Source organism: Vidua chalybeata, chromosome 2 (assembly GCF_026979565.1).
Source record: "Vidua chalybeata isolate OUT-0048 chromosome 2, bVidCha1 merged haplotype, whole genome shotgun sequence".
Taxonomy (NCBI): Eukaryota; Metazoa; Chordata; class Aves; order Passeriformes; family Viduidae; genus Vidua; species Vidua chalybeata.
Window position 1 is genome coordinate 19,314,789 of NC_071531.1, and position 21,486 is coordinate 19,336,274.

General features: G+C 38.5%; 1 protein-coding gene across 3 annotated transcripts in view; it reads left to right on the forward strand.

Annotated features, from left to right (window-relative positions):
- Positions 1-21,486, forward strand: part of ARHGAP6 (Rho GTPase activating protein 6) — a 311,117-nt gene that overhangs the window by 267,437 nt on the left and 22,194 nt on the right. For all 3 annotated transcript variants that reach the window (XM_053934533.1, XM_053934534.1, XM_053934535.1), the window contains exons 3-6: positions 3,552-3,623; positions 12,076-12,332; positions 16,777-16,972; positions 19,547-19,602. In XM_053934533.1, the coding sequence (XP_053790508.1) occupies positions 3,552-3,623; positions 12,076-12,332; positions 16,777-16,972; positions 19,547-19,602 (581 nt within the window). The remainder of the gene's footprint in view (positions 1-3,551; positions 3,624-12,075; positions 12,333-16,776; positions 16,973-19,546; positions 19,603-21,486) is intronic.

Here is a 21,486-nt window from a genome sequence, read left to right on the forward strand (position 1 = left end):
GTCAGGAGTTTGATTCTAGAGTCTTGGTCTTTTAAATATTTATTGTGCTAGTCTTAATAAATAGAGGTCTAGGGAGTGATGTATGCATTGCAGTGAAAAATGCAGCAAACATATAAATTAGTAAGAACTGTACAGATCAAGTCCATTTCTGAAAAACAAACTGATGTGCACAGCTGCCTGCACAGGTGTCCTTCAGGAAAACAGAATGGGGTGGCAAAGGAAAAAAAAACCACAGCCTCCTTCACTGTGACAATTGTCATTTGAGTGCTTCTCTAGGCTTGCTAATGTTCTTGAGTGGAACCTGTTGAAGGAGCAGTGTATTGTTGATCTGCAGAAAGAAGACATAAATTGACAATTTATTGACGCAAAAGGCTGGATAACAGCCCAACATCTTTTATCACTATGTGGTTTAGACTTTTCCAAAGTGGAAATTAAAAATAGCAATCCATCCATACCCAATTGCACTTTGGACTGATATAATACTATTTTGCAGAAGTATTTGCTAATTAATTAAAAACCATGCAGTAGGTATTAAGCCTACTTTGTTATGATGCTTTACTTGTTTCTCAATAGTGTTTTGGATATTAATTATATTTTCGAAACCAAACTGCAGCTAATAAGTGCTAAGTGTTACTATTGTGAATGGGGTTAATTTAATATGCAAAACTGCTGGAGTTGCATAAGTCTTTAAACACATTATGAATATTTCAGCAATGTTCATGCCTGATGTGTCCTGTATTAACAGTCATTTGAAAACATCTTTATATGTACAGCATATGGACTGTAATTTATCATGTCTTTTGCTGGGGAGGATGAGAACTTGAACTGATCTCAGACCCCTTGGCACATCTTCTGAGCTTTAGCTTTTACTGAGATTTTTCTCAGCCTTATTTTCATATGCAACTCTTTTTCTCTTGCCATGGGGTAAACGAAATGTAAATGATCATAGCAAAACACTGTATTTAACATCAAATTTTGTTTCTTTCTCTTGTTTTTTTATGTCTCAGTAGACTTCAGTGGGAATATTAATAAATGGGTATTTGGAGAATACAGCTCTGTGACTCTAAAGAAATATAAATCATCTATCAAAAAGAGTCTGTGAAGCAGTAATTTGAATTTATAACATGGAAAATTATTTGAAAATCATTTTATAGATATAAAGCCAGAACACAATGGTAGCAGGGAACCTTATAAAAACAACCTGTACAGTCAGGTGTATGTAACCAGGCTATCAACTGTTCACATTGCCAAGAGGTGAAAGAATTTATCTTAAAAACTCAATCTTAACAACAGGAAATGTTAGAAGGTGTGAAAAGTCTGGGCTTTTCATCAATCAGAATATGACTTTGAATTATAGCCTTGTCATGTGGCTAAGGAAAACAGAAAATCTGATCATAGACCATATCAGGCAATGAATTACCACTGTTATACTGCTGAACTCTCACCCAGAATACCTTATCCATCTAGGCAGCCTTATTTCAGAGAGATGAATTCCCACCAAAACTGGTGTGGGAAAAGGGGAGTTAACGCAACACTTGTCAATTGTACCTTGAGACAGGAACCGAATATCCAAGTTGTGGGTGCTGGGAGCCCTTCCATCCTGGAGGGCTGCTGGTATCCTGGGGTGCATCAGGAAGAGCTTTGCCAGCAGATCAAGGGAGGTGATCCTTCTTACCCTCAGTGACCCACATCCAGAGTGCTGTGTCCAGTTGCATGCTCCTCAGCACAAGAGAGACAATCTGCTACTGGCGAGGGTCTAGCAAATGCCTACAAAGATGATGAGGGGTCTGGAGCATCTCTCTTATGAGAGAGACTGAGGGATGTGGGCCTGTTTAGACTTGAGAAGACTGAGAGGAGATCTCATCAGTCCATATAAATATCCCAAAGATGGGTGCCAAGAGGATGTGCCTGACTCTCTGCCGTGGTGCCCAGCAACAGGACAAAGAGCAATGGCCATAAATTAAAATGCAAGAATTTTCACCTTAACATGACAAATAACTTCTTTACATTGAGGAGGTCAGAGCATTGGAACAGGTTGCCCAGGGAGGTTGTGGAGTCTCCCTCTCTGGGGACATTCCAAACCCACCTGGACAAATTTCTTGTGTCACCTGTTCCAGGTGACCCTGCACTGGGGGTGTGGTTGGACTAGATGATCTCCTAGGAAAGGAGTAGAGGTCTCTTCCAACCCTAACCATTCTGTGATTCTGTGGTGTTCTGGCAATAACTGCAAAGTGCAAGTGGAGTCAGTTCAACCACCATTACAAAAAGTAAAAAGAAATGTTATTTTTAAAATAAAAGGATATTAATTTGCTATAAAAAAGTCAGAATTGTTGAGCAGTCTATTGGGTAATGTTCTGGACCTGATTTTCAGAAAGATTTGAGGGAAATGTATGGAGAAATAGCTTGTGTTCTCTCATGACCCTTAATTGTAAAGGTGAGAGTTCATTAACAATTGCACTTCACTCCTTTGTGGTATGTGCCTTGCCATAAAAGACTTAAGACTTTTAAGACACTGGCTTACACAACTAGAAAAATGTGTTGAGACACATTACTTGGTGATTCTCCTGCCCTAAAAGTGAAATGGATATGGTGTGCTCATTTTTGAGTTTTTGCCATATTACAAAACCAGTAAGGGAAAAGGTACATGTTCATTAAATTTTATCTAGAGCAGCGTCTATGTTAGCATATCAGTCCCTGTGGTAGACCCTTTATATTGCTTTGGAACTTAAAAAATTCCAAAGGTACAAGTTAAAGCAGGCCACTACTTAATCCCTGGTATTTGTTGAGGCCTAATAAATAAAATTCTGTTTTGTTGGCTTTTCATTATAAAAGATGCTGCTGAATGAAAGAATGATAGCCAACCTTTTGTTACAATTGTTTCAAGAACCAACCTGCCTCTGATATTGCTTAAAACCATTGGTCCATAATACCTAAGTGAAAACTTGGACGATGTATAGGTTGTCAGAACAAAAATTTCTCTGAGGCTCTAATCCATCTGAACCAATCTGGACATGCTGTACTGAACTGCCAGCTCCCAACATGAGTTCAGATCAGATGGGTCATGTGAAGGTGGTCAGCTATCACCCAGCTGGTATGGCTGGTATGCAGAGCTTTATATCCTGGTTGTTAGTAATCCTCCCTTTCCAAATACTACCTTTACTTCCACACCTGAATCACAGTCTTGTGACCATGGATGAAGGCTATCCAGTACCTTTTAGGTTTATGGTGCTTTGCTAGCAAGATCATCCAGCAAAAACCTCCATTGTTAACTCTTCAGTGACCACACATAGGTAAATGCGCCCAGCAGCATGCAGGGGATACTTTTGTGTTCCCCAATACAGCTTCAGCGTTTGGGTGAGCAAAGCCACACTTCTTTGGGCTGGAAGACTGGGACAGTCCCAGCCTTTGTGAAATGTGCCTCACACCCTCCCTGATCCCCAGTGCTGTGACCATCTCACTCCGTGTTCCTACTGCTTGTGCAGCAGTTTGTTCAGGGTTACTTCTCTTCACTTACTTCCTTTTTTTGTGTTCTTTTTTTTTGCCTCTTACAGATGGACAAAAGAGGAAGAAATCATTAAGAAAGAAACTGGACTCTTTAGGAAAGGAGAAGAACAGAGACAAAGGTAAAATGAGTACATATTTGGTGGTCAGGTCTTAGTTTGGCATATGAGATTTCTTTAGTCTGATACATACTTTTTGAAGTAGAATCTTGTTGAGCTGGTATACTGTCTAGGTATTTATTTTCAGCCTAAAATATATGTTTTATCTTTTCTGTTTGACTTTAGCATAAGTCAGACCTCTTCAAATGAAAGGTTTCGGTTTTGATTTGTTTTTGTCATTTTTTTTTCCTGAGAAAAAAGGGAAGACTTAAAGGACTGCATCTTTTGTCCAATTTTCTTTCTCCCCACTTTCACCATCCAGTGCAGAATGTGGTCTGTATAACATGATCCAGTTCTTTACCTGCATTTTTACTCTCAATTTACAAAGCACATAAACCCAGCACTGCCCAAGCAAGTCAGTTGGTGTGCTTTTCTTTCTTTAACCTTAGGAAAATAGCCATTGTTTATGCTTCAGTGCTACTGATCAGTTGGATTTTAATAAACTCCACGTGACATGGATTTACGGATACGGTTGTACTCTTTTGTTTGGACACTAATCAGCTTTATGGGCTGGGCCCTAATCCAAGACCTGAAGTTGACCTGTAATTCGGAGCCATTTGAACTAAGTCTAAATACTGGGACACTGGAAAGTGTCTGTGAAATTGCATGTAGGTAATTGTGCATCTAATTTTGTATTCACTTCTGGAAAAGAAGTTCTGGAAAAATGATTGTAAAACTCAGTATTGAATTTTAGTTTCAGTATCCCCGTTTCACAAACATGCATGCAAATCCAGGAATCTGTGACAGAAGAAGTGACCTGGTTACTCTGATGTCCTCACTTTAAGTCTAGTTTAGCAGAAGAATGGAACTTTGAAATTCCACTGTAAAAATTAACATCCCCATTTCCAAGTTAGTTCAGATAGTTGTCAAGAAGAAAATATTTTTCTTTTAATTTTTATTTGTTTGATGACTTAAAATACATTATTATTATTTTCTTGATTTAAAATTGGTTATGGAAAATATTTGTATTAATCTTCCTAAAACTGAATATGCTGCCCTGACACATTGGTTTAGTACTTCCAGTGGCTTCCTGTATTATTACATTGCAAGTACCAAACATTTAATTTGTTACAAGAATTACTTGATATATGACTGAGGCCACATATAGGAGGAGTCATTAAGGAAGAGATTTAATGATTTTATAGCCACCTTTGGGGAAAATATTTTTTTTCACCGTCTTATTAATGCATTACATTTGGTTACATTGTAATTAATTAGTCATTACATTGGTACATTTTTTCCATAGATATTCGTACAGATAAGAGTGGAAAGCAACATAGTTCTGTGCAAAACCTGCCCTGCTTTTCAGTGCATTTGCCAGATATTGACCTTCATAGGGCCTGTGAGGTTCTCTTCTGCATCAGAAAAGGCTAACCACATCCTGTGTTTGATAATGGTTTGTCTCACAAATTTTTGGTGTACTGAGAGCTTTCATTTTTCCTCCCTTAGGGGTCCCGTGACTTTGGTAGTCTCTGTTGAAAGTTTCTCTTTAGAAGTTTGAGAGTTAAAATACATTTTGGTGCTTTTTTCTCATTTTTTTTCATTACTGTAGCAGGTTTTAACAATGATAAGCTGCTTTGATAATTCACCAAAGCCAGAATTTTACTTTGTCACCCAAACTAGGCAGATCCTTGCAGTTGCACTTTCAGGGCTCCATCAATGCTGTTTGGTGCAGTGGCTTGAGAAGTGAGAGTGTCCTTTTGGTGATGGATACAAATCCTTAACCCAGAGTTGGTCTTTATTCCACTAAATTCTCTGTTGCCAAAGATATTTCAAACATTTTTTTTTATATTGCTTTTCATTCTTTTGTATTTCCTTACAGCCATGGTTTATTTCAGCTGACCTTTGTTTCTAATAATTACACAGCTGCACCAGTTGAGCACTTCAAGATAATATTATTTTCCACTATTACAGTTCTGTTCAGGATTTTCTTTTGTGTCTACCTTGCATGGTAGCATTTATACTCTATTCAGTTAGTAGGTTTAGGAATGTACTTCATTTTTATTCTGAAAGGTTTTCTGAGTGTACTTTGCCATTTAGGGCTCACTAGTTGCCAGTAAAGATCAGCACTTTGTACTTATTCATCATTGTTTAAATTTATCTACTTCCTGGTTTTCAGCCTTGCTCATACTATCTGGTTACTTATACCAAGCATTTTTAGAAATCACTATGCTGATTCTCCTAATTTTAATTCCTTTTTTCTTATTAGTATTTGAAATTCAGATGTTTCAAACATACACCCATCTGCTTTTATCCTTTTTCTCCCATCTCTCGCTGTCTTATTCTGTTATAGAGATGTTTTACATGCACTCTGCATTTATAAAATATTATAGGAGCACTCTCTGAGAGGAAAATACCCCACTTTTCAAACAGCATACCGCACTTTTCAAACAGTAGAATCTGTATTTCTCTCTTTCCTTTAGGAAAAACTTGGGTTGGTCAGTAAGGGTCTAGGAAATTGGAAGGAGTCACATTCTCAACATGTTGTGTTAGCAGAGTGAAAAGAAAGGCATATCTGCTCTTACTAATTGCCAACAGCAAATGTTGGCCATGGTTGGTTCTGGTGTACTTTTATGTGCCCTTCTGAGTTACTAAAGATCATCTGCCACTCAGGTACTTGCTGGGCAGACTCTTAATGTATGACAACAGAGGGAATGAACAACCAGGATTGCTGGTTTCTGCCAGGGGGGCCATCAGCCTGGCACAGTGGTTGAAAGGTGGCTGTTTTCCTGTGGGAAGCAGCAGCACCAGCATCTCCTCCAACCTCGGGAGTTAGGGGGGAGAGTATTGCCCAGCTTTCAGCTGAGAGTTAGCTCTGGAAAGAGCAATGTGAGGCCTTGTGCTGCTGGTCTCCATAAGGATGAGCCTGCTGTGCTCACACCAGAATTGAGCCCCACCACCTTCCCTGAACAGTGGCCTCCATGTCACCTGAAGTCAGAGTTAACCTCCCTTGACATGCCTTTCACAGCAAGCTTGTTCTATAGAGAGGGTATCTTCCATTTCTGGGCAGCTGGTCCAAGACAAACACTCCTCACTGTGAGCATGGGTGTGCTACACAAAAGGCTGGGAGCACACACCCACGCAGGCAGGTCCCTAGTCCTCATGCCTGAAAGGAATGCCTTCCTTCTCTTTATTCTGGGGGGATTGTGGTGGGTTTTTTTTAGTAACTGGTCCAGCTGCAATGTTGTGAGGGGAAAACAAAACCAGGCCACAGGACGTCGGAGAGGAAGCAGGGAAGCTGATTACCAGATACTTCATATGGAGGACCTGCAGCTGCCTTAATGCAGACTTTGTTTCCATCCCTTCAGCATCACTTTTGTAAACACAGTTGCAGTTGGGAGAGTAATTAATTCCAAACACTTTGTGTTTTCTTTATCCCAGCCTGGGAGCCGCCACATACCTGGCCAAGTGACGGCTGAGGGGACCATGTTGTTGGTCCTGCCCAGAGTATGGGCCACCTGAAAATCTCCTTTTGTAAAGACAGACTCCTGAAGGCTAATCCTGACAATCATGCAGCACCATGTGATCATGTGTGCGGGTTGCAATCAAAGATAGCAGGGATGTGCCTGGCACAGGAGGTCACAGAGGTAGAAAGGAAGGGCCACCATGCTGGTCACCAGGGGTGCACAGTGGAGGCCTCACTGCAGCTCTTGCCTGACAAACCCTCTCCTCTAGCACCGACGTGCACTGAACTGCCCCATGGTGTCGGTTTCTGGGGTTACTCCCTCTGGAGAGGTGCCCAAGATCATCCTTCCCCATCCACCCACCAGGTATCTATGCTTAAAAGGCATAACCTAAAGGAATGGTACTCATTTTTTCTAGAACTGTTTGGAGATTTAATAACTTGTATTTTAGGACTCAGTCCAATCAATGGAATTTTTACTGTCTAAGCTTCACATTTTATTTAGATGGATCAGTCAGCCTGTCTGTTAAGTGAGAGTTTCAGCAACTTGTCAGACTTCTGAAGGCCAAGAAAGACACTACACTAGAATTTAATGCACTTTAAATGAATTTCATATATCTTTGTCCTTTTTTATATCTGTCAACATCTCATTAAAAGTGGATAAATTGTAAAAGAAGTGTTTTTTTCAATTGTTATTACATCTCTGAGTAATTCATGAAAGCAGGATATAGCAAAACTTGCTGAATGTAAACAGACTAAACAGGAGAACAGCACTCCACCCAGACATTTAAGCAATATTTTCAGCTTCCATCATTCAAGTGGTTTTGCTTTACCCAGCCTCCTTGTTATTGATGGCTATCATGACCCTCAATCCTGCTGTCTACAAATGTCTCCAAACATTGGCTTTGGCTGCTGACAAACAGTACTCAGGCTGAAGGAGCAGTAACATGTCCGTGCTGCTTGGAATAAGACATTCTCAGGATGCTGTGCATGCTGGCACTGGATATTGTTCCCTTATGAATTCAGTGCTAATTTTTATGGCTGCAGAAGCAGAGTCTTTTGCCATCCCTTACCAGTGATATGGGTGTCAGTGTAAGCAGGCCTACTTTTAAAGTACACACAGGCATTCCTGAGAGAGATGCCTCCCAGAAATTACTCGCCGTAGAAGATTTTATCAGTAAACCAAGTTTGTTTTGCCTTGGTTCCAGAAAACTCTACAGGTTCACAAAGAGACCTGCTCAGAAATTATAATCGCTTGTTATGTGATTGCTTGAGTAACTCAGAATCATCCCTTTTGCTGATGTTTCTGTGTGGGATGTAAATACTTGGCTCTACAGATGTGAAATAATTGATTTCAGTTAGCAAAACAGAGTTGCCCTGTCTGGCTAGCTGGGGAGATTGACTTAAAGACCCCATTTAAATATCCCTTTAAAAGCTTATTATTCTCTGATCTCTATTCCTGTCATTTAAATAGATATGGTACAAGCACCTTCGTAAATCTTGGTCACAGGATTTTAGCAACCCAGCATTTATGATGTACTTAAAAAAAACCTCCAAATTCTAAGGACCCTAACCATAGTTACTTTTCACTTTATTAGTACTGAAAGCCTCATTAGAATCTAGAATATAGACCTCACTGGCTCCTAATAGACTGTTATGTTCTGTGGGATGGAAAGCAGTTTTCACCAGCTGAAACTTCAGAGAAGTCTTTTAAACTATATGTGGACAGGGTGACATGAGGTCAGGTAAGCTATAACCATGTGGGTCAACATCCTGAATATTATCATTTGATTAGCAAAAAGGAGGATTTGGGGTGCCTGAAACTCTTATTTGATCTGGCTAGGAATTTTTCTGTGGCATGCTGCTTTTTATTAGAAAATGATGATTTACCACCAAAAAAAGATTTCTTAGGATCATATCAGTTTCAATCAAATTTTTGTTAAGAAACTTGCCTCAGCTGGAAGATTGACTTTCTGGTAAGAGAAATTATGCACTTCTCCAAAATAGTAAATTTTCTTTTTTGCCAGTAAACACTGAAAACTGGAGTGTATTAGAAGTGGTGCTGGCTAAGGATACAAGTCTATTTCCAAGCAGATTGCCCAGTCTGCCAGGTTGTTTCACATTTGTGCATGATGCTTTTTGCAAAATGTCTTTTTAAGCTGCCCAGTCTCCTCACTGAATAAGTGATCAATTTTTTGTAGAGTTGACAGAGAATAACTAACTTAGTAGCTTTGGCACTCAGTATGTATACAACAGACCAAGGTTTGAGCCAGTGCTTTAAGGTCCATTTCTTCATGCAAATGAAACCTCTCTGACAGAGGGGATCCCCACCCTAGAGCTGTAAAAAGGTAGTTGGTCCTTTTACCTTTCTTGTGAGACCAGAGCCTCAAACCTACACATCTTGTAACTTGAGTTAGTGCCCTTTCTCTCCCATCCATAGGTTGCTAATTAATTCACATGAGTACAGCTTTTCTTTTTTAATGAATCTGAAATGTCAGAAGGGCTAACATTCACTCTAATTACCTGTCCAACAAGGAAGTTGTTGGGATTGAATGCTTCTGAAGAGTGGTGGGCAGAACATGCTCCCTGCCACCACAGCCCATTGTGAAAGCACACACACATTTTGGTGGGAGCTTGAGGCTGCAGGCAGTCTGCAGAGGGGACAACTGATTCTATTAATTTCAACAAATGAGCAAAACTTTACTGGGTTTGCCAACTCTTTAATGTAATTACCACTGCCAGCCAGCACCACTACCATCTGTATTTAGTCTGAAATTCAGCCAGTTGGTTTTCATCCAGTTCCACATCTCTGCCAGACACTGAGAAATCGAGGAAGTAGTTCATGTCCTCTGAGAAGGTCTATATCAGGGCAGCCTGGAGTAGAGGCTCATTGTCCTTTCTCTGGGCCACAGTGATAAGAGCAATTAAAAACCTGGAATCCCACACCTGAGAGTTTCCAAGGAGGGGCAACACCTACCTCAAAATGCCAGCCTTCACATACTGAAGTCAGGGAGAGAGTGATTTTAATGGAACTTGTTTAATGAAGCAGTGCTGAAAGCTCATCTCCTGCTGGTCTTGCCCCAGTTGATGTAGGATCAATGGCACCAGCCTGCTGTTGGGCATCACATGAGCTAAATACTGCTGTCCTCTCCCAGTCTGAATCACAAGCAGCACTGAGCCAAACCAGAGAAATATACTTGGTTGTGTTGGTTTTTCTCAGGAAATATTGTAGAAGGACAAATAAAACTGAGAGTATAAGAAAGTACTCAGTTAGACAGCCAGAAGGGGACATGTGTTGCATATGTGCGTTTCAAATTTGTCATCTTAAATGTTCATAAGGAAGATAACTCAGAACAGTCAGAAAAATTAATATTAATGCTGTTATCATTTTGTGGACGCACTCTGTTGAGTACAGGAGGGAATGGTCTGACTGAACTCCTGGAACTGGAAATTCCTGCACTGTTGAATTGGTGTGAGGATATTCTTTCTTGTCCTAAATTAAATGCAGATGGTTTTAGGTGTCATTCTACTCATAGATCACCTCCAGAGTTGCTTGATATATGAGGCTCTGCTTCCTGATTTAGTTTTATTTGGCCACCAAAGTTAACTCATGTCTTAACATTTCATGCTTCTAAAGAGCAGGAATGTTTCTACCACATCAGAACAATGGGCTGTTGTTTCTTTAGTGTGATAGACTAGTAGCATCCTCATTCAAGATTCTTAAAATATCCTCTTCTTTTCAATGTCTTACTTTAATACAAATCCAGATACAATTTGTAAGTGTCATCAAAGACCTAGTCAGACTTAAAATCCCAGGAGGAATTTTGGTATTTAATTATTTACACGATTGTGCCAAAAGAGAAGTATAGTGTATAAGAATTTTTCTATGTGCTTCTTTTTTTTGTAATAATTCCTTTTTTGATGGTTAAAGAAATTTGGTTTTAATCTCTGGTGCTTTATTTATTCCTGATCTGAGCAGGTCTGAAGCTGGAACCTAGTAGAAGTTGCACTTATTTTCACCAGGGTGAATAGCATCAATAGCTATTTTTTTTTCATTTCTTTTGAGCACAAACCAGTTCTAGTTGGAAATCTGTCTCAGTGGTTTTGCTTCTGCTAATCTCATTTGAAAATTATTCCGATACCATAATCTGATTTGAAAATTATTAATTTCAATTTCATTGTTGCTGACTGATTCATTGTAAAACATTTTTCTATTTTGTAAAATATTTAAGCATTTTACTTTGAGATCTGAGATGTATGCTGGTTTTGTACATTACAGTTATATTGATGTGAAATAGGATTATGTTCTTTTTTTTTAATTGAGACAAATGTGTTCTCTATTTCCATATATCCATGCTTTTTTACTGTTATAAAGGAACTTCATACTGATATACCACTATTAAACAGGTTTGATCTTAGCAGTATTTAAAACAGTATCATTCTTATGTAAATTTAAAACTATATCCTTGAAGGCTTAGTCTGAGTGGTGAATGTACTTCGAAGCTTTCTGCACAGGTAGATTCATACTCTGAACTGTAGTGAAACCCGTGCACATGCCAGGACCCCTTGACTCTGGTGCCCTACAGCATTCATGAGAAAGGAGGCTGGTGAAGGGATCTGAAACATGAAAGAGAGCTTTGGCACAGTCCAACGAGACTCACAGTCTCAGGATGGCTACCAGAGTTTCTGATGCCCCTGTGCACCATCTACATGTAAGCAGAAGTGCTCAACTCCAGTTACTTTTGGTGGAAGTTAACATCTTAATTAGATTTGATCTCAAATGATTCTGTGCAGTGTATCTTGCATTATATGACTAGAAATATGATTCAGATACCATGGGCTATGATAACCTGGCACTGTTGTCATTATTACAGAGTCCAATACTTCACTGGAATTACTATATCTTTTTAAAGGGACTTCAGACTGCTTTTCTTAACAAACAAAGAGTTAATTCTTTTGTACTAAATAAATACCAGATGTTTGATAACTATTAGGGGTTTGTTGTTGTTGCAGAATTTATTCCCCAGGCTTTTGGAATGCCTTTGTCTCAAGTGATTGCTAATGACCGGGCCTACAAGCTCAAGCAAGACTCTCAGAGAGAAGAGCAAAAAGATGTTTCAGATTTTGTGGCCTTTCTCTTGCCATTTGGAACTAAAAGACAGAACAAAGAACTTTCCAGCAGTAACTCATCTCTCAGCTCAACCTCAGAAACACCAAATGAATCCACTTCTCCTAACACACCTGAGCCAGCGCCACGGGCCAGGAGGCGTGTAAGTAGACACATCACTGTGTGATTGTAGGTCCAGAGGGTCTAGCTGGACCAGGAAAACCCTGTTGTGTGTGTGGACTGTGGAATATTTTTTGTTCAAATAGTGTGGTTTTTTCAGGTGGAAGTCAGCATCATCATCAGAAAACTCTTAACTTTAGTGGAGATCTTCTTTTGCTGATACTGGTGGGAGAAGGTCATAGAGATCTGTGAGTCTGTAACAGATCACAAAGAGTCAGAGACATTATCTAGAAGTCTTCCTGTTTGCTCCCTTTATCTACCTTCTTCTAAGTCTTTTAGATTTAACAAATTCCACCTGTCTTCAATCTAATTTTTTCAGCAGTTTTAAAGTCTAAACCTATGTGTTTGATATTTATAGGTATACTTATCTTAATCTAGCTCTAACTTGATAATAAATCTGACTATTAATCCCTATCCTTATATTAACAAAAATCCTCATGGTCTAACCCATATCATATCCTCCATGGTAAGTAAGGAGTTGTCAGTCTAGATTTGTACCAGGGTCTTCAAAGGATCTTTCTGCATGTAGGCTAGGAAGATGCCTTTGACAGCAAAAAACAGAATGGTGGATTTGGGTTGAATATTAATCTACATGTAAAATTGATCATTTTTTAGCATAAATCTGTTCCTTGTAAGTAAATTTTATGCTCTGAACTTTCCAGTTCTACAGTTAGTAATTTTTTTTTCTTTTGTTACCATGGAATAGAGGTTCTAGACTTTCCTGCTTTTTGATTTCATTTGCAGTGGAGTTTAAAAAATGGCATCATAAAATACTTTGACTAAAACCTCTTTTAAGAAATCTGAGCAAGAATTAAGACACAAGAACAGACTCTGGAAAAGAAAGTATTTTCTTAAGAACCTCACCTTCTTTCATCCTTAGGATAAAACGTGCTTCATAGAAATTCTCTGTTGGGCTCTTCAAACCAGGATTTAAGAGGGGTAGAACTAGAGTAAATTGCAAATTAAGAGAAGGAAGAAGGCAGGTCACGGGGCTCTTTGTTTGTCTAGTTGCCAGCTGAAGCTTGAAGTATCTATATTCTGTCTGCAAAACTGAAAGCATGATGTTTGCAGTCTTGTATACTCATTAATGCACATCTGTTGGTCTGTGCAAACCATATGAACAGGCATTTGTGTTCACACAAAAATGCAAAGTAATTTGACTAAGTGTAATGGGAAATCCATGAACTTCTTTCAGAATTTGGTAGCCAGTGACAAAAACTTCACTGTGTGTACTCATTGGCTTCAGAACCTTTTTTCACAGGAGAGAAAGATAACTCTTGTGTCCAGAGGTGACTCATCTGCTGTTCTTTTCACCAATATTTGATGATAAGATTTCTGTATTTGACCAATGAGCAAGCAGAACATGGATCCTTTGGTACATCCACAGAGATCCATCAGGACCAAGTTCTGAGGGAGAGTTTTGCTTGTTTTGTTTGTTTGGATAGTTGGGGATTTTTTTGTCAATACTGGCATTGCAGCTTTCAGAGTGCAGAATTGGAGCCTTTAGTCCATAGCCATGAGGATGCAGTAGGACATGTTTCATCTACAAAGAAGTAAGAGTAAACTAAGGTGGGCAGTATGACATGAGGGAGGTGGCATTTTCTCTAGGGTATGAACTTAACTAATGAATTTAATGAATTTCCAATTATTTAACATTAATATCAACTCATGTCCCATATCTTGCCTGTGTTAATAATTCATTTTATCAGTGCACTTACTCCTCTGCCGTGAGCTTATTTAGGGGATTATAAGGAAGCCTGCACTTACCTTTTATCTCTTGAGCACCATTGCACTGTTTTCAACTGACAAATGCTTACAAAAAAAGAAATATTTTTTTAGTACATGCAACCAATACAACAACATGCAACTGATACAACCAATTTATCACAAAAATACTGCACAAACACCTGGAGTGCAGTCCTCTTAAACTGGAGGGATTGTTTATCATTGCATCATTCACTTCTTTGCAACTGTGTCATTCACTTTTGTGTATTTTAAACACAAAAGTGAGTCTTCAAACACTCAGTTGAGACTTTCAGTAAGAGGTAGAAGAAGATAAAGCTGGCTGCAGAGCTCATGGTGTGAGTGCTGTGCTTCACTCTCCAACAGCTTGACAAAAATCATCATTGCTACATTTTCTGTGTAGGATTTTTGCCCAGCAGTTGGAAGTTCAGACTTTAAAATCCACTTTCCTTCATGTTTCTGTGTGCTTTGCTTAAAACTTCCCCAGTGTATTTAGTTTTGAACTCGTCATGGGGAGCAGGAACTGGTATCCATTATGTGCAAAGGTAATGCCTGGTAGATGGAACTTGATTTTCTTTAGTTGCTGGGCACTGCAGTGTGTGTGTTACTAGACCTAGAGCAGTGGGCAGTGGTGTGCAGTCTCCTCCACTACTCCTCAGCAGTCAGGTAGGTCTGTCTGAGCCCAAACTAATAGGTCTGGCTGAGTTTGAGCTGGATTTGTGGAGTATGTTGGTAATGTTTTCTTGTGCACTGTGTAAAATCAGAGCTGGCCTGCACTTGGTATTGCCAAGCCATGACTTCAGTCACTGAACTCAAGGTCACTCTTCCTAAAGCCAGTTAATCCACAAATTTGATAAAATGCCCAAGGACCACGTTGAACTGACTGTATTTGCATCTATTTTAGGGATCTGAATCCGATTTAAGTGACTCTGATAATGATTCATGAGGTGAGGAAAGGAGCAGTAAAGACAGGGTATAAAGGCGGGCACCTGTCACACAGGGGCTGCAGTGGTGGGGTTAGGATTATCAGTACAAATTGATTCATTTGATGTTTGGAATGCCAAACTCTTAAATAAAATTAAAATATCATTCAGTTGGAATTTTACACACATGGATCATAGCCAGAGGTTCTTGTTTGGTCTGGAGGGGTTTTTTGTTTGTGTTTTTGTTTCCTGTTGGCAGGAAATGCTAAAAGGAATCAAGCAGATGTACTTTTGAGAGACATTAGAAATAAAGGTCAAAAGTTGCATTCTAAAGGATCTAGTAATTGTTTATAGTAATGTGGGTAAAAAAAAAACTAAAAACTTCACTGTGCTTCATTTATACATCTACTATGAGTTACAAGAAACAGAACTATACCTGATAAGTTAATTTTTTTAAGGTATTATGAACTAGAAATTTATCAATGAGTTTAAAATCTCAGTGGACTTTTTGTAAGTTTTGCCTGTGAGTTGAAAATCTTCATAAAGTTCAGTTGGCTAGGCTGATGGAACAAAATACTTTTAGAGCTTTGAATTCCCTTGTAAGCAATTGCACAGTTCTCATTTAATAGACAATGTTCTGACTAGCAGTCTATAAATTGTCTGTCAGCTTTTAACAAACTATAGTTGTCAGAAAAGTTTTGAGTAGGAATTTACATTTTCATTATTAATTCTTAGAATGACATGTTTCATCCCTGTACAGTACATTTTATGTTATGGCAAAATTTATGCTTTGTTTTGGAAAGAAAGAAGATAGTTTACAACAGATATTTTTAATAGTAATAAAACCTGAATTTTTTTCTTTGTGTTTTATTATTATCATTATTGTAAGACTACATGTACCCTAGAATGTTTTTGCCTCATAGGTTTAATAAGACTTGAGAGAAATGGTAGTTCTGAAGTGACACTAATTTTGTGCTTTGAAAAAAAAAGTCCTGTTTTTGAAGTGTGAAAATTGAAACATGCCGGAAACCTCTGACTGCTTGTGCTGCTTTATCCTTTACAGGCTGTTTGAACTTTTGCACCTTGCTGTAATTGAAACCTCGATTTCAAAGCTTTCATTGGAATTTTAATGATTTTAAAATATTAAGATATGTGAAATAGAACTATTTAAAAATATTACCCCTCAACTTCTCTGGTGTATCTTTGCTCTGTGATAGAGTGGGATTATTTCAAACTCCACAGCTGTATGTATTGTATGTATTTGTGATATTAACTGTTAACTGTATATAGTGTATGATTGTAAATCATTTTCCATAAGTTTCACTGATACAATGGTCCAAGCTACAGAAGAAGTAGGCAATAAGATTTAAAAATATCTATATATCTCCATGCATGAATATGGTACTTCTGAGGTGCACTCACAGACCATGATTCATCCTTGCCCTGCAGTATGTGCAGGCTTACATCAGTAAAAGATGAAGTGAAAGAGTTTTGAGAAAAAATGCTCAAAAAGCATTTTGTTTTTTCAATATTTTAATTTGTATTTGTTGTAATATGATAAGAATAACATTGGTGCCATAGCAATTTTTCCTATCCATTAGACTGGTATTATAACTTCATTGATTTATAAAAATGTTGTAGCTAATTGTATTTTTATATTAGTTTGTTTAAAATGCTGGTAGGCAAAAGTCTTTGTTGGACGTCCTGTGATGCTGAGATTTCCCCAGCCCTACTGATTGTTCGTGTGTGTGTGTTTTACAGGGCGCGATGTCTGTGGACTCTATTACAGATCTTGATGACAATCACTCAAGATTGTTGGAGGCTCTCCAGCTCTCTTTGCCAGCAGAAGCCCAGAGCAAGAAAGAAAAGGCAAGAGATAAGAAACTAAGCCTGAACCCTATTTACAGGCAGGTTCCTCGGCTTGTAGATAGTTGCTGCCAGCACTTGGAAAAGCATGGTAAGAATATTTTGTTTTCCCAGGAGTGGCAGATGTATTTTTACTATAATATAAATAAACGCCTATTTTGAGAAGTAAGTATATGCTTCCATTTGCAAGGGCATCTTTCAAAGCTAGACATTTTCCCTCCTGTTTTGCTGCTTGCTAAAAATACTGTCTCACAAGTAATTATATACATGATAGCTTCCCAAACTGAAGATCTATGCTACAAGCTTGTAAACTGGCCTATAGGGCACAGGGATAGAGCTTTTTTTGGAGATCTTGTACTGGGGTGCTCAGCTCTGCAGAAATGGCTCTTCACAGCCCACAGGTTTACCTGTACCTTCAGAATAAAAAGTCTGAAATGTGCCAGTCAGTCTTCATTCTTCACAACCAGTGGAACTTAAGGTGTGAGATCTGGATGAACTATTTATACTGTAAGACTTTTGACATTTGGGAATGGGGGTTCAGAATAAGAAAGAATTCCATGCTAAATATATTTAAGCTCCGAGTAGCCTCTTCCTGTTCACTGCAAGGCTTGAAGGCTGGATACTCAGTTTGTCTCTGGCTTGATTCCTCCTGACCAGCTTCAGGCTCAGGCCTGTTTTCTCCAAAGGAAATTACAGACTCCTGCCAGTATTCTTCCTATGTGTTCATGATTGTCCAGACACAAGCCTCCTACAGCTTTACATAATGCAGAAACAGTAGTCAATCTAGGTATCTGCTCACCATCTCTGCCAATGTATCTTAGCCTTGTAAAGTTTTTTAATGATAATTGAAATGACCCGGCCTCAGCAAGATGGAGTTATCACATGGTCAGATAATCAACAAACCATAAAATAATGGTGATTGTAACAGTAAATGTATTTGATGCTAATTTCACCAGCAAGAAATCATTTACTAACTCTGAATGAAAGGCTTTTGCAGATGAGGGACTGCAATTTAAACAACAATGCTGAGCTTTCACAATTCATAACTGATAACTATCTTCCTTACAAATGTATCAAGGAACACCGCAAAAGATAGTCACTGTTAGTCTTTTACAGATATTAGATACCATGGCTGGCAAGTAAGTATGGGATGATTAAATTTGAGATGAATGACTTCCATCCCTTTAAGCAAAGGTAGCTGAGTTTGAAGAACATAAAAGTATCTGAGTCAGCCAAAAAAGCCATCCAGCTGAGTAACATTTGGATACTGTGAGTTTATGTCACCTGATCATCTGTGATAAATTTTTTAATCCTTTTAATGCACTGTCATAGCAAAGTTCTTTTCTATTTGATGCTCTTTATGGAAATATTTCCTTTACATTGAAGTTTCCTTTTAAAGGAAATTTATGATGGGTTATTGTGTTTTCTTTAAGAGTAAACTATAATATACCACAGTGCAATAATCTGATATAATATGGGGCAAATTCTTCAATTTTAAATTTAATCTGCTGTCCCCAAGACAGTCATTGGCACTGAGAGAAACTTAAAGATGGTAGAGGATGAACACTGTGGCAACATCATTCCAGGCTATATGATGGACCAAGTTGCTGATTCTGAAAATACTTGTCTATATGCATGAGTTCTTTTTCAGCGAAGGCATTTGTTTCACAAGGTAATTTTACACTTCCTGTATGTCAGTAGAGATTAGAGCTGCAGAGTAGCCCTTGTTAGACCATAAACTTCTAAGCTTATAAATAATTTCATGCCTTTTGCAAAAGTGTATAACCATGTAAAATTATATTATGTACACAGGCCCTTAAGGCTCTAAAATTTCCACTCATATTGTCATTGCTAAAGACCATGTCACCTCTCAAATTTTTCAGGTCCTGTTAGTCTACAAGATATGTCCATTTGAGAACCACATTATCATTTGTTGTATTTGTAGTGGCTTTCTACAGGGCTAGAAGAAGGTTTGAACTGAATTTGAAATTAAATACGAAATAGCAGGCAACACCAATTTCCTAATCACTTTAAGTCTAAATGACACACTTCTGCACTTTGCCTAAAGTACCACAATGCTTCTTCATAGCTTTCCCTCTATATAATAGCTGTTCCTACCTTATAAACTGCACACAACTCCCTGTTGAAGTTCTGCCCTCTCATAGTCTGGTGAGTGCTCTATTTATGTACCTTTGAAGGAGACTCTCAAATTTGTCTTGACAGGAACTTTAGAGCCAGTAAGTTACCCTAAATACCAGCTTCATCCTGTATCCAAATAAACAGCTCAATACCCACATATTTAGTTGTTTTACTGCCTGTTTCCTATAATGTCAGTCCTGGAAGTTACACCTCCAAACCCTGAGCAGTGCCTCAGTCTCTGCATACCTTTGTTCCTCATAGCAGTGACACATCCAAAGTGACATCACAAGAAATGTCACAGAGATGCAATTTTCAGATAAAGTGTGATCCTTAAAAGCCACAGTGGATGGCTTCTTAATCACAACCAAGTCTTGCATCAGGATGGTAAGTACACATTTGTGGAGAAATATGTTGCTTTTTTATTTATTCTTATAAGTACACACATAGGTCAGAATGCTTTGGTTCAATGCACTTTTCAGGAGAAAATTAAACAATAAAATAGTGCTATGATGTGTTACACTTGCAGGTCTCCAGACAGTAGGAATATTCAGAGTTGGAAGCTCAAAAAAGAGAGTAAGACAGGTGAGTGGATATGGATATGGTTTTCTTTCATCAGCTATGATACAAACAAATCTGATTCCTTACGTTGTTATTTTTTTCCCATCTGTAGCATGGTGAAATTTAGGCTTTCTGCGTCACTGACTTCACTCTTTTTTTTGATGGCTCATAAAAGGCTATTTCCAGTATCTTTTACATCTGGTGAAATCCTTGTCAGGTTCTCAGCAGGTTAATAGTCTCTGTATGTTTTGCTCTGGAAAAGTAGCATAGGGTTGGAGATCCAAATAAACTACAGTGAAGAAATTTTCCAAAGGTCACACTGCAGGGAAAAAAAAATCTTGGCTGTTCGTTTCATCTCAGAAACAGCTGAAGCTCCCAAAGTAAACTCAAACTGTAAATCTTCTTTGGAAAACTCACGGTATGAGAAAACATGCAAGTACAGAACAATCTCTTTGACCCTAAGATTGCTGCTCCTAAATATCACCTTTCTTTTACCCTTGCTAAATTTCAAGGTCAGAGCAGACCCTTCCAACTCTTAGTCTCAGCCAAATTATGAGAAAGCAGAGATAGTGTACAATTAGGTTCCAGAGGTAAAGTCAAATGTGGGTATTAGCTCCTAGGTATACCTACCTTCACTGTTATTCCCAGAAGCTGGGAATACATGTTGAATTAGAGCAGTGGAGAAAGTGGTTAGTGTTTGCATGATGCATAAGGAGGGGATAAAAAGATACAGGAAAATATCCCTTCAAGGAAGTTAAGACCAAAAACATCAAACAGAAAAAAAGGCAAAAGAAAGCTTGACTGCATCTGATCCCTGAATTTATAGTTCTTTGCAAAAAGTTGCAAAAACTTCATAGTGTAGTGTTTTATCCTTCTGGAAAGTTACCTTGAATAGCTAAACTGAATTCATTTTGGCTGGTAGGACAGTATAGCCTCCTGAATTGTAGCTCATTCTCCAGCAGTTTCTATTCCTGAGTAGCCAGTGTTACATTAGACCAAAAAAGCATCTGCAAAGGCAGTTTTCAGATCAACAGTGAAAGTACTGAAGTTGCCTCACATTTGCATTGCGGGCTTCAATGTCAAAATGTACATAATCATTTAGGGGTGAGTACAATTGCATCACATGTCTGGGGAAAAAGCAAAGAGCTTCTATAATTCACTTGTAAACTAAACCTTACTCTGAACATTTATGACTTTGGCCACTTTTTGTTCTACTTTGGTTTCAAAAGGTGAGGAAATCAAGAGATTAGGGTATCTATGTTTTTTATTACATGGACTAATTTATTGAACTAGGTAAACTGATGTATTTCATTAAACAGCAAGGAAGCATCAGCTTGGCTCTTGTAGTTACAGTAATAAATGCTGTCAACATGAACACATGGGAAAGTCTTGATTCAATTAAAATTCCACTCATTTTCTGAACCTTAGAAAGCCAAACCCAGCACTCGGATTTTGGTGTGCTTTTGCAGCTGTTCATTAGTTTTTCTTATGTAGAAAGTAAGCATATTTTGTTTTCCTTCCTTCCCCAGTTAGAAAATGTCCTGTTTCAACTGTAGTTTGTTGCAGTAAATACGTAAGTAAGTAGATGCGTGTGCCAGAGGTGGTTTTGATTGGTGAGCAGGATGAGAAAACAGAATGTGCATCTCTTGCAAACCTCCTCCTTCATGTTCAGTGAGTTGTAGGATAGAGATTCCCAAGCTCATGTTGACTCCAGGTGGTAGATCTGGTACATCAGGATGCCAGGTACCATCTTGTGTCTGGAACTGATACTTGAGTAGAGCCTTGTTGCCAAGGTTGTGGTGGGCAACCCTTGATGCTGGGCCAGGTGACATTGTGACAGCTTCAACCCTGAGGATGAAGAGTGAAATAGATGGAGCTCTTCTCTCCTATGAAAGAGAGCAGTCTGTT